General features: G+C 51.6%; 1 protein-coding gene across 2 annotated transcripts in view; it reads left to right on the forward strand.

Moving 5' to 3' along the window:
* Positions 1-1,602: 1,602 nt before the first annotated feature.
* Positions 1,603-16,318, forward strand: part of LOC113215628 (uncharacterized) — a 23,044-nt gene continuing 8,328 nt past the window's right edge. Inside the window, exons 1-5 of one of the 2 annotated variants that reach the window (XM_052273765.1) lie at positions 1,603-2,123; positions 3,534-3,596; positions 4,261-4,547; positions 9,210-9,421; positions 11,563-11,871. In XM_052273765.1, the coding sequence (XP_052129725.1) occupies positions 1,670-2,123; positions 3,534-3,596; positions 4,261-4,547; positions 9,210-9,421; positions 11,563-11,871 (1,325 nt within the window). In that variant the 5' untranslated portion in view covers positions 1,603-1,669. The remainder of the gene's footprint in view (positions 2,124-3,533; positions 3,597-4,260; positions 4,548-9,209; positions 9,422-11,562; positions 11,872-16,318) is intronic. The other variant, XM_052273766.1, reaches the window with a different exon arrangement.

Here is a 16,318-nt window from a genome sequence, read left to right on the forward strand (position 1 = left end):
GGGGGGGGGGTAATCCATGGCGGTCTGTCGCCTGAACGCATTACTTCGGACCGTACAGGTTCATGCCGCCTGGCGAAAGGTGCTGTGTGAAAAATGGAGAGAGGGGATCACACGGTGCCGCCAACAGGGTTCTGTTGACAGTGCGCGTCCACATTGTGCCGCGGTCAGGGCGTGGCACTGCGTGGCGTGGCCGGGCGTGGCCGGGCGTGGCCGGGCGTGGCCGGGCGCTCACTGCGTGCCAGCAGCGCGTGCCAACTCAAACTCCAAGTGCGGCTAGGTTGGGGTCTAGGTCACCGCAGCGCCCGACGGGGCGGGGGGCAGCGGGGCCCGACGGCACACGGGCCTTTGATTGCGATACTTCGCGGGCACGTTTCATGTCGTCGGGTGCGCTCGTGGTGATGTGCCGACCCATCATAGGGGGTCAAATTATACCATTAATATATCATTACTCAAATCAAAAGCTCTCCGGTATGCTTCATTCGATGAATTGAAAGCATTTCGGTGTGCTTCTTTCATCAAATTGAAAGCAGTCTTGAGTGCTTCATTCATTGATACTTCGAATGAAAGTAAGTACAAATGATCCCTCATCTTCTTTTGATGGGCCAGAAAAAAAAATGTCGTCAGCGATGACTGAAAACGTTTCTGTGACTTTTGTATGGCTAAAAAAAATTACGCGCACCACACCAATTTATTCACGTTAGCAAAAATATCCTCGTAACATTGCCAACGTTTTTATAATCTCAATTTCATCATGGAAAATCCTCTACGTAAACCTTTACTAGGTGCGCCAGACCACGTCTCGCGTAACAGGCTTCGCGATATCTCCCGAAACACTGTTAAACTGCGACGCGCCTGGCATACATCTACCTAGGCCTGCGGCGCTACCTGAGTCGTGCAAAGGAAAGAGTCGTAAATAGGCCTTCGGCCCCAAAAGTCACAAATCCTTCTCCCCATGGTTTTATTTTGACGAGTTGACCCATCAGAGACCATGATATATCTGAGAAAAACAATGAAATGGTTTGGAGCCATTTCCGTGTGGAAAACTCACTCTGGAGCCTCAACGGTTGGAGATAGAGCAAAACGGACGAAATTTTCGTTCAAAGGGCTCTATTAAGATTAGTTATCTCGTGGGAAATTGTAGTAAAAATATTTTTTAAAAATGCCATTTGTGGGACCCGTGGTTTCTTGATTTTTTTAAAATTCAATTTTTGAGCTAGAATACTCTTCTTCGAACTCGATCTGTCTTTTTATGACACCAAACGACCCTGAAAATCGCAGGTCGCTAGCTCAATAATTCGTTCACGAGTTATCGTGATGACAGTCAGACACACACACTGACAGACGGATAGACAGACAGACGCGAAACTTTTTGATTATCACTGGAGTAATAGGCTTCGCCAATCGCTCAGCCAATGATAAATCTTCAAAGTTAACCAGAGAACTTTTTTTAAAATTTCTTTTAGATATACTGAATTTTCCAATGAATGTTAACACAATAGAAATTTAGGCATGCAATTTTCCCCTAGAAAATCTTAACCTATTATATGTCCATTTTGACCGATAGCATAAAACATGTGGAAATTGTATTTCTCTGAACGTGTTCTTTCCTCGTCCCCAGGGCCACGATGGGACGCTGCCGGTGCTTGAGGGCCGCCGCCGGGCTGCATTCATGATGACGTCGCCGGTGTGCTCGCCGGCCCCCGCGGGAGCAGCCATGGCGCCGGGCGGGAGCCAGGGCCGGGACCAGAGCCGGGACCAGGGCCGGGGCCAGGAGGCGCCGGCCCCGCGGAGGTCGGCCAGGTGGCGGGGGCTCGCGGTGGCCGCCCTGCTCCTGGCGTGTTGCTGCCTCCCGGCCGCCGAGGGCAGGACAGACAGTGTAAATAGTGCAACAACAAGTGCCTCGTCGTGCAGAGACTGCGACAGCAGCCCGCACCAGCTCACCAGTGCCATCTCCCTGGAGCTCGCGCCGGGAGAAAGTCCCTCTTCTAGTCAGAAAAGAAGAAGTGAGGGGCAAGAGGACGTCGTCGTGGGCCACGTCAGCCCGAACAGGTCTTCCCCACACAGCCACGTGGTCAACGTGCGGCTGGCCGGGCTGGCCAGGAGCCTGCGCAGCGCGGAGCAGCGTAAGTAGGCTGGTGTTTACAATGTGTCTCGTCGTGTCGTGTCCGTCACTAATGTTTCAACAACTTGACAACGAGCAAAGTGAAGGGTCTCAGCTTCATCGGGCGGGGTCCCTTCGAGCTGGTCTAAGTCTACGATCAAAATTGCTCGAATGCCTTATCACCGCTGCCGCTCATAAAATAAGATATAATCTCGACCTCCGAGACATTTCAACTTTCCGTAGCAGAATCGAAAAGGGGACTTATTATCGTGCCCACCCATGTAGCAGGAACAGCAATAACATATTCCTTTCAAGAGACGGAGCCAATCCGCCAACGAGGCGGTGATGGAAGCTGGATTTCCTCGCCCACGTCTTCCCGCGCGCTTTGTGAGAGAGGCAGACAGAATCACTCGCAGTTCGCCTTTGCATATGCTGCTTCCCTTTCACTTCAGAGCCTTCGTCGTGGGGCACAGTGGGTCGGCTTTGTATGTAGGCCGGGCAGATTTTATTCGTAAATCGATTATTGCCGTTCAGTCCAATCCGAAACGGTTCGGAATGTTTGTTTTCAAGTTCACAAGTTCACGTTCACTGACTCGCGATTGGATCATTCACATTTTGTCTATCCTTTCAGCCTGAGCCTCGCTCCGCGGCGATGGCTTTGACTCGGAAACTATTTGGTTAGAAGTGACAAGAACTGGCGGCCATTGACGCCCGTTCTCCTCCAACTGTGGTGGCGCCGGCCTGCTCTGCCGGTAAATGGCGTTCACGCTCGTGCGCCCTTGAGCCTAAGGCTCTTCCCCCCGAGTCAAGTATCTCCCAGCCGCTGTGTTTCCTTTCCCGATAATGGTCCGGCTCGGCCAATTTTCGGGGAGCAGGCTTAAGACCATGCGGGTGTGAGGTCAGACGTGAGAGGCTTCAGCTGTCACGGCCGCCCTTTTCACTCTCTCCCACACCCGTTCTAATTAAACAGACGCCGAGTAATTGAGAGCTGCACCGTTCTGGCGTTAAGAGCCCTCAGGCGAAAGGGAGACCGAGAAAAATTAAATCATGATAACTTGAGTGTGTTTTCGGCCGAGCTTAAACGCTAGCGCTCTTTTTGTCGTGCCGGGTGCCCCTTTTCTTTCATCCACGAGAGTGACGCCGTGCGAATTGTGCAGTCTTTGTTTTAAGCGAGCGCAGCAGCGCGCAGACTCTCAACCGGATCTCTCTGAGTGCACGGCCGAGTCGCGACTCAAAAATGGGGACAGACAGGCAACCAGTCTTTCTGCCTCTCCCGCTTCTCTTCACTTCTTCTCCCTGCTCGCCATTTCGGCTGGTGCTGCCGCGTGGCTCTGACGTAGGCGCCGAATAAAGCCACGTTTATGAAATCAAGTTGTATTGCTCTTGTTCTGATAAGGATGAAAGTCGAGGCTTGGGTGTTATTCCTACACAGGTAGTCGGTGCAGCGACAACGAGGCTGCGGTCAGCGAGGGCTGCGTTCGCCCGAGGACATTCTGTAAGCCAGGCGAATGAGGGGTGGGAGGGAAGGGGCGTGTGTGGTTTAAGACTCTCTTCAAAATCTTTCCACATCATTCATGGCTTGGTCTGACTACGGAATGATTTCAGGTTTCTAGATTGGTTTGCTCACAAATAAAGTGAGTTTGACTGGTCACCACAGACCACATACTACTACCACTGCATATTTTGGTATGAAAGGTCAAGGAATCAAACGGTATACATCAATGTTACGTATTCTACTTACTAGTTTTCATCTTTCACTATTACTAAAACGTTAATTTATCTGGGGTAGTACACATAATCTTTGTGATAGGGTTACGACCTTTAAGCGTGCTGTCCTAAATCTGTTTTACTTTACCATTTCATTTGCCGTTTCACATTTCTACTAATACATTTTATTAAGAAAATATTAGTTCGTTGTGGTTATGGTTGTCTTTAAAATCCCTTCGCGTAAACTTCCAGCTTCATCTCTGGAAGTGTTGTGGTGCTGCTTGAAAGTACCGTCAGCAGGGTTTCGAGCTCTGGCTGGTGCATGAGGCTGATAGCGGTCACCGTCTTCATGAACCTGTCTACTTTTGTACAAATGCTGATTATTCCACCCTTACAAGCAGCTTTCCCACTCAATGGCTTACTGACACAAATCCTTTCGATGGTCTTTGCAGCTAAACTGTTCGGGAAGAACTCCTTTCTGACAGGCTTCGGTCTGGGCTTCCTCGCCTTTGGACTCAAGAAATTACTGCTGCCCTTCTTCATTGGCGCGCAGATCGTCAAGTCCATCCTCATCGCCATGTTCTTGCCGTCCATTCTTGGATCGGTGGGCAAACTAGTCGGCAAGGGTGTTACAACCTTTGCATCCTCATCTGCTCAAAACGGCGGCTTCTCGGGCAGTTCGGGCGCCCTCGGGGGCGGTGGAGGAGGTGGTGACAACATGGAGGACTTTGATTTTAAGGTAAGCACAAATAGTAAAAAAAGGGCAGAAAACCAAGTCTGTTTCTTGTTCAACTAGCCTTGCCTGGGAGGGGCAAGGGAGATAGACTATACTAAGACTACTAACACAAGCGCTGTGTCGGGTACAAAGAGAAATCACACAACTATGCCCTGCCTGTATATTTTTTTTACATCGCCCCAGAACTTTTTTTCGACAAACAACACCCATCAATCATCGTGGACGAGCGAAGTGACCTGTGCAGACGTTCAGTCGCCTACTCGGTATTCATGACGGAATATGAAAGCACGACCCTTTCTGAGACGCGGGTCGCAAGTTGCGTAGAACACGCATTAGACGTGAGCGAAACGCCTGGAGTTAGCTCTCTCAAAAGAAAGCAAAAGAAGTGAATAAAATAAACTATGTGAGGAAAATAGGAAGGAAAATAAAGAGATAGGTGTCATGACGCACCAGCGCACTAATTTACTCGTTAAGCAGACTATCCAAAGGGGCACTTGTTGGCGTCAGACGTGGCGGTCAGTTTTCTTTGCACAGTACGCCAGCCTAATGCGTAATGGCCTGTTCTAGAGCTCATCTTCCGATTTTATACCGTAGAATACAATCCTTCTTGAGGAAGCGACAAGGAATGGGAAAAAAGGGGGATGGGGGGACTGCACCGGATGGTAATCCCAGTGAAAAATAGGAATGCGTGGCTTCAACGTCGAATTGACGTCGAAACATCGAAAAGATGTGGATTTGGGGTGCAAAATGACGTTTATTCGACAATCGACTGTTTCAATGTCGAATCGACATTGAATCGAAGTTGCAGAATACTAATTTCTCACTGGGAATATTGTTGTATAGCGTGTGCGCTTCACAAAAATATTGAAATGGTGATGATCGCGGTGGCAGGACGCCCTAGGACCGGGACTGGTGCTGCGCCAGCGCGAGCGCGAGCCAGAAGCACAGCGCGCCTCCCACAGCCTCCGGCCCCTCCTATACAAGTCGCAGAGGGAGAGACAGCGTTTCCGGCACGACGGGTAATTGTCTCCAAGTCGTATTGAGAAGTATTCAGACGTCGCGCGGCTGCCGGCGCCGCACTGCCGTCATCTACTACACTGCTACGTGCTGGCAGGACAACAAGAGGCACTTTTTGGCGCGGCAAACTTTGGGGCAGCACAGCAGGAATCAAGACCTGGTTCTGTGTAAATTGGCACCAGCTGGGGCCAAGTCGCAAGCCACTACCAATGCTACGCCCACAGCCGTCACTGTCAACGTTCGTTGTATTAATCTTTCATGTCATTAGCCATATTGGGATTGCCGAGAGGTTAATATTTGCACCGTTTGTTCCCCATTGATAGATCGTCGATTGGCTGTATTTAGGAGTGTGTAAAAGGAGGAGGGGGAGGGGGTGTATGTTTAAAATGTTTGGCAGAGGTCACTCGTTTCCCAGCCGTGTGCGACAGCAGCTGGCTCTCGAGCAGTAAAAGGGTGTCGGGATTCACTCGGGGAGGGGGAGGGGGGAGGGACATCTCTCCTCATCCAATTTAATTACGCTGGCCCTCCATTACCGTATTATTTTCAGTCCTGCGGCGTACGCGGTCGCGCAGACAGAGGCTCTCTCCTGGTCTCTTTCTGTCATTCTGCGTCACGCCCTGAGATGGGCGTACGCACTCTTATGCGTAGCGAGCGAGTTAAAATACATATCACTGCTGAAAATGCACTCTAAAGTTTTAGAGTGCAAAATGTCTGAGTGCAGTTACACACACAAATTTCGCGGTTTCGAGAGTGCGAATTTCTGAGTACTTGTGCACTCAGAACACCTCTGAGAGTGACTTAATCAGAGTGAGTGCAACTTCAAACAACATACTCTCACTCTCTACTATATGTGGTTAAGGCACGACAGGGGACAATGTTCTGGGGGTCAGAAACGAGGCGGAGCCGAATTTGTGGTCCGTTTCGTCGTATCTCAACTTTTGCAATTTCGTGAAAATAAATTGTGGTCCAAATGGTAAGGCAAGAGAATCCCAGTACTAATTTTGAACGTAGATTCCGAATATGAACTTAGTTTTCTCGTATTTCACTTAGTTGTATACGAACTCGAAACCAGTTTTTGCGACACCCTGGAGACGTCACTTAGGAGAGGGCACTCTCAATGTTCACACTCTAGCGGACTGACGATTTCAGAGTTCACCTGTGCACTCTAAAAATGTGAGAGTGTAAACCTGTGCACTCACAAAATGCTAGAGTGTCATTGTCAGAGTGCAAGAGTCACTCAGAAATTCTCTGAGTGGCACTCTTAACTCTCACCTACACTCACAATTGTACAGAACACTCAGAATATTGTGAGTGTCACTTAGAATTTTCAGAGTGTCACTCTCAAAATTCTGAGTGCATTTTCAGCAGTGATGTAGCCTCATTTCATTTCGGGGCAATAGAGGCTCTGCCATAATGGTCAAATTGGCTGTGGGAGCACAATGAGTTTTGTATTGATCGAACCCTTGACTAACCGAGCCACGTGCTTCTGTGGCTGGCTGAAGCGTGTCTCAATCTTCTGTCGGAGCCTTTTACTAATAACGTCTAGTCTAGTATCGGCTGAATTCCAGAGGAGAATATCTTTGCCATCGAGGGGATGTAACAAGCTTAGAAAACGTGCAGTAATGCGTTCCAGGTAAACCGAACCCTAGTCCGTGCCAGGGTAAGCGCCCTGCCTTCTTCCCCCCTGCCGTCTCATCTTCATTCTGGCATCCCGGTCTCGTTTCGGCAACCTTTTCGCCCGCACCAGCGGCAGCAAGCCACGCGGTCGCGGCGGGCAGACGGCCGCAGAACCGGAGTAATGTCTGTGGGGCCGCCACCCTGGACGCCCGTCGGGTGGGGCGACGTGCGGCCGGGCGGAGCGGCAACGGGACCGACCTGGTTATTTGCAGAGGCAGCTGTGTCACCGATCGCCCGTCCCCGCCTCACCCTTGGCGGACTGGTCCAGACCTTTCTCTTAATCAAGACCAGCTGTCTGTGCCGCGCCCAAACTTTGACTAAGCCTTGTGCCTCGTCGTGCCGTCCCACCCACCGCCCGAACAAATTAGCCGAATCTGCCCCGGAATGATCGTGGGAAACGTCCGCTTTGACTTCAGCTTGTTCGTCGCTCGTCGGAATACTGCGGCCTGGGCTGAAACAGCGTCAAAGTACGCACAGGAGTGAAGAAGCACAGATAGTCTGACTGAAGTAGAGCGTAATTGACTTTCCATTCGTTTGTATCGGACTTTGTCATTCAAACTACACTGATGATTTGACATAATGTAACGCACCTACAGGGTCATTATTGTTTGAGTTGCGCGAACTCATTTTTAACACCTGCGAATCATGCCATATGGTACGGAGCTTGACGCCTGGGTGACACTGGGTAGGCCACACTGCAGTACAAGTACGCACTGAATGTAAGATGTTGCCTACCTACAAGGCGCTATGAGCACTTTCACGGGCTGAACTAAGCCGTTTAGTAACGGCAAATGACGGACGTACCTTCTGCTTTCTGGGTAGTCCCTCGCGTTCCTTTATGAAGCTCACCCGAAGTTAACGCGTGGTCGACAGCTCAACACTGGCCTTCCACATGCGGAAAAACAAGTCTGACACATGTTGTGCTATATCTTTAATTTTATTTTAGAATATTATTCACATGGAGGGTTTAAAAGTTTTATTAACGAGGAGAACAGCAACCACCTCGTGAAATTCCCGACTACCGCACTAAGTTTCTTTAAAAAACTATGCGTTCATTTTTTTCTTCTCAATTTCTTTGCGAGAACTTCTTTGGTAAACTTACATTGATAAACGAAGTTCGTCATTTATGTCGCTTTCCTTCGCTTTTGAGGTGTTGCGGGAGCACCGAGCGACGACAGGTAGCCCTCATTACAGAGCCTCGTCACGTGGGCACTCAACTTCCACTTTCCTCAAAGGCTCACTTTCATAAAAAAAAAAAAATAAGGAAAAGAGAGCTTACTTTGAGAGATACGATCGTCTCCCCCGCTGATATTATATGCAAGAGGCGGCATTTACCTGCGCCACGCAGTGATAAGGAACATGACCTGAAAGCGGAGGAGCGGCTCTAAGGGTGACACGGCCCCTAAAGTCGGAGGCCGGAGCGGGGCGACAGCTCAAAACCACATCGCGAGCCCAAGTGAAGCAGGCTGACCTGACGCCGAGCAGAGTTCGATTGGGGCGCACCACACGTTGCGGTGGGACCAAACACAAGGAATTAGCGACCCGAGGAGGGGCCAGCGCGTGACGTTCCGGGGCTTTGGAAGCTGATTAGGGAGAATTTATCAGGTGATGGGGCGCAGATCGGGAGGAAAGACCAGACTAGAAACCTTACGATGCTATGCTACAAGATCGAGAAAGAAAAATGGGCAGTAATCTCGCAGCAATGTCGTAATAAGAGACGTCCAGCCAGTATGTTGCTACGTGACGGTCCCTTCGTTCGTGCTACATTTTTATGGCCGCTTCTCCCCCATGCGTCACCTTGTTCTTGGTGCAACTCGCTCTCTCTTTTGCTCTCTTTCTTTTTGCCATGTTTTTGGCTCATACTGTGTTTGTCCACCCCTCTCAGCAGACTGCTTACTGTAGTGGGGCTTTTTAGCCCTTTTGTTGGTAGTCTTAAATAGAAATTATTTCAATTTCAAATTTCAATTTCAGGATAACGGCGCGGCAGGCCAGTACCCGGACGCTGCATCGTCCGGCTCCGAGAACATGCCGTCGTACGCGACGCTGGCGGCGCCCCCCAGCGGCTTCAACGCCCTCCAGACGCTGCAGCGGCCGGGCTCCACTGACGACGGCCAGCCCCTGGGCACGCTGCCCGCCATGTTCCAGGCGGCGGCCAGCGCGGCCTCCAACGTCCTCGCCAACAGGTGAGCTCCTCCTCCATGGACCCGCCGGCATGAACAGGCCAACTCAATCGTGAACAGTCTGTGAACAGGTGTGCTCGCCCGTGCGGGCGACGGCGAACACGTCACGCGTTTCCTTGAATGGGGTAAGCTTAGCGGGCCCACCCCCGCGGACCACCCCCGGCTAGGGTTTTAAAAATACCGGTCTCTTTCAATCGTATGGTAAGTTACCGTAAGTTACGTAAGTTACGGGTATTTATAGGTAATATTGGTAATATTCACCGAAGTTGCCGTTTTTGGAATAATATGCGTTAAAAACTTAAAATACATGTAATAACCCGTAGTAAACGTGTCTATTCGGTAAATTAAGTGTGAAACAGTGTAACATACAAAAGGAAAAGTCATAAAAATTAATGCTTTGAGTGAAAGATCCACGAATAGAGATCATCCAAGCGTGTCCCGACATTTTTTAGACCATCCACGTAATTTTATTTTATCCTTAGTTTTAGGGCGTCCCTGGTGTGCCTTTGACATGTCTGGACCCAATCTGACGAAAACTCCAGATTTGGACTTATAACCCATATCTAAAAACAGACTGGGACAAATTTTGATTACATGGTGAAAATAGAAGGGTAGTTTTTAATCTGATTGTCAAGTCAAGAACCATTTAACCCTTTAACCCCACTCCCCTTTTTTAGTGAGGAAACCTACTCACTCTTTTCAAGTGAGGATTTTAAATTATGACTTAAACAGAGTGGGAAAAATAATCTCGTTCTGAGGACAGGAGAGCGGTAGTTTTTGTGCCACTGATCTCACGCTTATGAGCAAGATATCTGACCCGAGTATTTACACTTACAGTGCTTAATTATCCTCCTCAGGGCAAAAAAAAGTCGTTTTGGGCATTAAAACCAGAAAAATAACGAATATTTTGCAGGGAATGACCGAAAAATATGTTGTTCGCGCTTGGCTGATCCTCTTTTCTATTAGAAGGGACTTTGCGAATCTTACCGAAAAATACCAGCGTTTTGTGGCTTGGTAAGTTACCGTAACTTACGGGTATTTTACCGAATCTTACCGGTAATATTACAAGCCTTTAAATCCCTACCCCCGGCCCGCCCCCAGCCCGCCCCCGGGCGCGTGCGGCAGTGCGCCTCGGCCGGACCAATCAGACCCCCGCCCCCCTCTCGTATCTCCCTCCGTCCATCACGACGAATAACTCTTGCGTCTGCTGCGGCCCTTTCAGCTATTGTGGTGCCCCAAAAGGCCTCCATTGTCCGTCTCCCATCAGGGCTTTTGTTTATTATCGTACAGTCTGCCATTGAGGCGAGCCCGGCAGCGGCCGTGCCAGGAGCCCCCTTACCATAAACAACCCTGTGCCACTCCCGCACTCCCGGGCTGCGGTCATCATCAGGCAGTCTGTTTGCTCGTCCAGTTTAAAGCGACCGCTTCCTGCTGCCCTACGACGACGTCGGCGAGGGCGGAAGGCCCCCCCGGAAGGCCTCCGGAAGTAGGACCACCCAGCAGAGCCAGGGACCCCGCCCATTGCAACAATAAACACCGCAGCAGGGTCGCACGGGGCCTGACCCAGTCCGCCACCGGGGAAGCTCTCTATGGCCTGGTCCCGGGGTCGCAGTGCACCCACTGCGCGGGCGGGCGAGGGCCCGGGCGCCGTTTGCGGCGTGTACAAAACGCGTAAACAGGAAAAACGACAATTCATGAAGGGAAAACGGCAGCAGAGCCGCAAACAACCGCATAGGCCTTACTTGTGTTGGTAAGGGATCCCCCGCAATCTCCGCCGATTGCTGCCCTATCTGTGAATTCTGTCTCCCGCGGGAGGCGGTTTCATCTGGTGCTTAATGAGGCCCGGCCGGCCGGCAGCAGTAGGGCCAACCCCAGCCCACCCCGGGCAGGGCCGCCAACTCTGTCAACTCAAACACAGGCCTGCCAACACGCCGGCCGCACAATTAACGCCCGGCTCCTGTGAGCTGCGGAGCACCCTGTCCTGCAACGGGATCCGCGGCGCGGCGCCCTTTGCTACCCGGTGCTGCCGCGCCCTTACAGTACCGCACCTCCCTCGCCGGAGCGGCGCGACACAGTTTGAAATTATTTTTGTTTTGAGCTTGCACCGGCTCCTTGAAACTAAAGCTCTATCGGCTCCTCTGCAGGTACCAGCCCAAGACAAGCTACGCCCACAAGCACCAGTACACGTCGCCCTCGGTGCTGGACGGCGGTGGCTCCTTCTACAACCGTCACAAGCCGCACGACTACAAGACCTTCCAGAACATCCCGTCCAGCTCCATGCTGCTCACGCACTACGACCCCTTCTACTCGCCGCTCCTCTCGCGCCTGGACTCGGTGTTCCACCAGCTGGGCTACTCGTCCGAGGCGTGCCGCGAGCGCCTCGTCTGCGCCATGTACCGCAACCCGGCCAAGTTCGCCCCCTTCTCGAACCTCGTGTCGGCTCAGTTGTCCAGGTAAGCCCAGAGGCAGTCAATATCCAACAAATCCTAATCAACGCAGCAATTCGGTGAGGCTGAAATGCACAAGAATGCGGGGAACAAGAAAACAAAAGCACCAGCTTAAAGCACACAGATTTCCGTTTTTTTCCCTTTGCGCTGGAATGCTTTATTTCCACCGCTCCCTCTATTTCCCCATTAATTTTGGATGGGAGACAAGAATGCTTTGCTCGCAGGTGGTCGGGAATATAAGTGGAATAAATAACAATATCGTTTCAATTTTGTTTTCTACTGACGTGTCTGGTATTATCGTGACACGTGTGAGGATTTATCGGGGGGATGTTTTAATCCGGCCAATGGTGCGGGGCGGGTGCGCTCCTCTGACGATACAGACCGTCGGGCGCGGCCGGGGATGAACAGAATTCAAATTCAAACACGGCACCGCGCGCTGTACAGTCTGCGCAGGTCTGCACGGCCCGGCGGGTGTTCTGCACCGTGTCGCCCGTGGGCGTGGCGTCAGCGGGTACACAAAGTGCGCGGCTAGGAAGTGGGCGAGAAGTGTAGGCGTGCGGGGATGCACGGCGCAGGCCAAGGCCCGCCCGGGCCCGCCGCGGGCTGGGCTGACGCAACAGACGACCCTCTCGGCTCGGGCTGCGGCGCAGGGGGCGGCTCACCCCCCAGGGGCTAGGCGAAGCGACACCGCTGACCCTTTCCGCGCAATCTCCTTTTCGGGCAACTCAGGCTGATGCCCATAGCTCGCTCATCGGCCTGCGGCGCCCGACTGCGTGCCCCACAAGGATCGGATCCCCCCCCGGGCATCTACCCCCGCGCGCTGTAGAGGTGCAACAGGGAGGGGCACAGGCTCCAGCTTGAAGATTGCTCCGCCATGTCTGGCTGCTGGTACGACTGTCTCTTGCTGTCGTGTTTGTCGGAAAAGGCAAACTTTCTTGGGGTTGCGTCCGGGAGGTGTGTCGCCCAAGAAGCACCCCGAGCTCGACCAAACAAACAACCCCTGCTACCCCCCCCCCCTCCACAAGCCTCTCGCCCAATCAGCCGCCTACTCTGTCGCTAATACCACCCTCTGAATCCAACCCCTGTCCACCCCCACGCCCAGTACCACCACCCTGACCCAGTGAGCACGCCCGCCCCGGCACGCCCACACCCTACAGATATTGTTTGTACCCCTGCCACCCACTACCCCTAACCAGGCCGGTCGTATTGTATGGGTGACCCTCATACAAGTGTTACCCTCTTGCTCACTGATGGTGAGCCTGTGGAGCTGCAAAGGATAAACGACATCCTAGAAACGGTACAGTTAGCAGCATGTTCTGAAGAATATAACAGCTTTAGCAAAGCCAATGCTTGAAAAACTATCAAAGGTATTCGATTGCTTGGACCTCCTACATTTCACGTAAAACCTTATGATACAAATCAAATCCTTTGTAACACAAAGCTTCGAAATGCTCCGCTTTGCAAGCTTAGATTGCAAGGATTTAACAGTGGAGGGCTCTGAAAATCCCCATTTCTCCCTCTCTCCTCTCGGCCCCATGTCTAGGCAGCGCGACGAGCGAGATCCTATCTTGCATTAATAACAGGTGGGGACTGGGGCACCCTATCCCTGCGTACCAACCCTTTGACAAGGTCAAGGGATACGGAATGTGGTATACAGAGATATACAGCTCACCTGCACCCCGAGCCCCCCACCAGTTGACTATGGCAAAGTGACTGAAGCACATTGTGATCGGGATCGAGTTATGGGATTCGTTTCGATACTTTCCGAGCACCCCAATCCGCTCCCCACATTTTCCTCCCTCCTACCACTCACTCCGGCTCTCGACTTTTGTGAACGTAGGCTGTTGCATTGTCGTGCTTAAATAAAGGCAGTCCCCCAGAAGTCTTAACTACATGGTAAAAGCAACTGCTTGAAAATTCACAATTCACATAGTTTGCTTGGTTGCGGTGTTTTGGAAAGGAGCGGTCACACTATTCCATACCTATTAAGATTTTTTTTATTTTTTTGTGGCGTTGGGATCGAGTTATGGAGATAATCAATGCTTCGAAGTTGCAAAGCAACAAAGCAAAGACACGCGAAATCCAACGAAAACACGACTAAACGAGGCGTTTTATCTACTATCAATTTGGTAGCTACATTTTTAGCAGAGTAGTCGGCCCCAAAAAATTGTCTGCAAGTGGCGGGGCGCAAACGCGCAAGGGCAGAAGCCTGTGAGCGTTTGCAGGGCCGATGCTATCAGTGGCCGCCTTGATCCCTTCAGCCGGCGCCTTTCTGTTCCTCGTGTGGCCGAATATCAATCTCCTCCAAGGCGCCCTCTCCTTACCATCACAGCCTCCTCCCCCGAGAAGAGGACAGCTCCTAGAGAGGGCAAGCGACGCCCCCACCCACGCATGAGGGCCACTACGCAAATCCCCGCTGGAGAAAATATGTGTATCCCCCCAGGGGAGTGACCAGCCCGGGCTTAAATAGTCTCGGTGTGGGCAGTTTTTGGGAGGAGAATAGAATAAATGAGAGGATGAAAATGGAGCTGGGAGAGGGGGTAGGGGGGCAAGAAGGAGAGAGAAGGGCCGGATAGTGCGCGCGGTAGGAGACGCCTGAGACTATTTGTCAGCTCGGCTCACTGGAGGTAGCATTATCGCGGAGGAAGAAGACGGGAGGGGGGAGAAATGTATAAACGGAACGGAAAGAGAAAGGAGGGAGAGGAGGAAGCAGAAAAAGCTGGCGCTGGGAATGGGGGACGACACGACGGCGGTGGGCGCGGCGGCACGGCGAACGGGGCCAAGGTGGGCCAAGGTCTGGGAAAGGAAAAGTGGTCCACGCCGGGGCGGGGCAGGGGCGGCGCGGCAGTCGGGCCGGCGGAGGGGGGACCGACTCGAGCGCCGCGCGGGTAGGCAACCCAACTGCCACACGGGGCAGAGCGTGGCCTACGAGCGGACGCCGGGCGGTCCTGGGGCGCGCGGAACACGGCCCTGGGTCACAGTGGAAAATGATTGCATACTATTTTCTTAGCAACGTTCCGAATAATTTGCAAGCTATGTATGGCAAAGAATTCTTTGGTGTTGGAAATAAATTTTTAACAAGCTGTCAGATTTCATGCAAACTGTGTGTTTTGCATAGCAAAGAAATAGTCTCGAAGCATATTGCGAGAAACTAGTTCGAGTTACAATGCTTCAAAATTATCTTTGAGCTGCAAAGAAAATCGTTTGCAATGCGAAGTTATTCTTGGCAAACATTTTTCAGTGCGGGGCCGTGGCCCAGACTTAGCGCCTTTGAAAGAGAAAGAAAGGCGAAATAATGAACGTGCCGGCACATTTAGCTAGCGGTCTTCCCCTTTCAGCCGTCGTCGGAAGCTCATCACCAGGCAGCCAGCGCGGCGCCCAACAGGATTATATTAACAATTTTATTTCCTTTTTTTCTCACTTCTATTCTGCGATTTTTTTCAAGTTTCATTTCTTTTACGTCGAGAAGCGGGTGGCAATAGAGGAGAGCCGTGGGTGAGAGGGGGAGATAAAGCGAGAACGCTAGAGAGAGAGAGAGGGGGGGGGGGGAAAAAGGGGGGGAGAGAGAGAGAGATCTGGAGGAGGAAGAGGAAGGTGTCATCTTAATGAATGCAGATTTTTTTGTACTTTGTTTTAATCATCAGCAGGCAGGCACAGACTGGAGGTAGGAGACACAAACTACTTAACCACGGGCATTAATTAAGTCCTCACGACCCTCATGTGCCGCTGAAAGAAATTTCTTTTAGTTTTAAAAATTATGCACAGGATTTCAAAACTTTTTTTTTAAATGTGACTTTTTATACGTTGAAGTGAGGAATGACAGATGACATCTGTTTTTCGTCTGTTGGCTTTTGAAACATACTCAGGCTATCGTGGTTTGCTTTCGGCGGGCTAATAAAGTTTGCCGTTTGACTGTAAAAAGTGGGGAAGAACTCTGCTGTTGTTGACACCAGGATTGCTGCTGGAAAAAGTTTGTCTGTATCCTTTGTTCAAATGCATACCCCGCGCACAGTGACCCGGAAGGCAACGGAAGAGCCCCCCACTCCCTTTCCACCTCGATTTTTTTTTCTTTCGCGTCGTCCGTCGTGGATTCGTAAGCCTCGTGTTTCACACTCGCTGCGAGCCTCGTAACGGCTTTGCCAGAAAGATATAAATAAATTGTATAAATTACCCTCGATCCGTATCGCGCCTTGACGTTATCCATCCATCCCCACGTGTGAGAAACGAGCCGAGCCGCCGAGCCCATACGGCCAGCGTGCTTTCATCTCTCAGGCCCACGCTGCTGGGCTGCGACAAACCCCTAGCAGCGCCTAGCAGCGTCCCGGCGGAAAGCTCAGCACAATGAGAGCGCGCGGTGCGGGCACTGCCGCGTGTGGAGTGTGCTGCCTGCACTTGAGCTCGCAGGGCTGCGTGTCGCGGTCTGAAGGGGCTGTGGCTGTGGCTGCCGGGGTTC

Source organism: Frankliniella occidentalis, unplaced genomic scaffold (assembly GCF_000697945.3).
Source record: "Frankliniella occidentalis isolate FOCC.00 unplaced genomic scaffold, Focc_3.1 Scaffold297, whole genome shotgun sequence".
Taxonomy (NCBI): domain Eukaryota; kingdom Metazoa; phylum Arthropoda; class Insecta; order Thysanoptera; family Thripidae; genus Frankliniella; species Frankliniella occidentalis.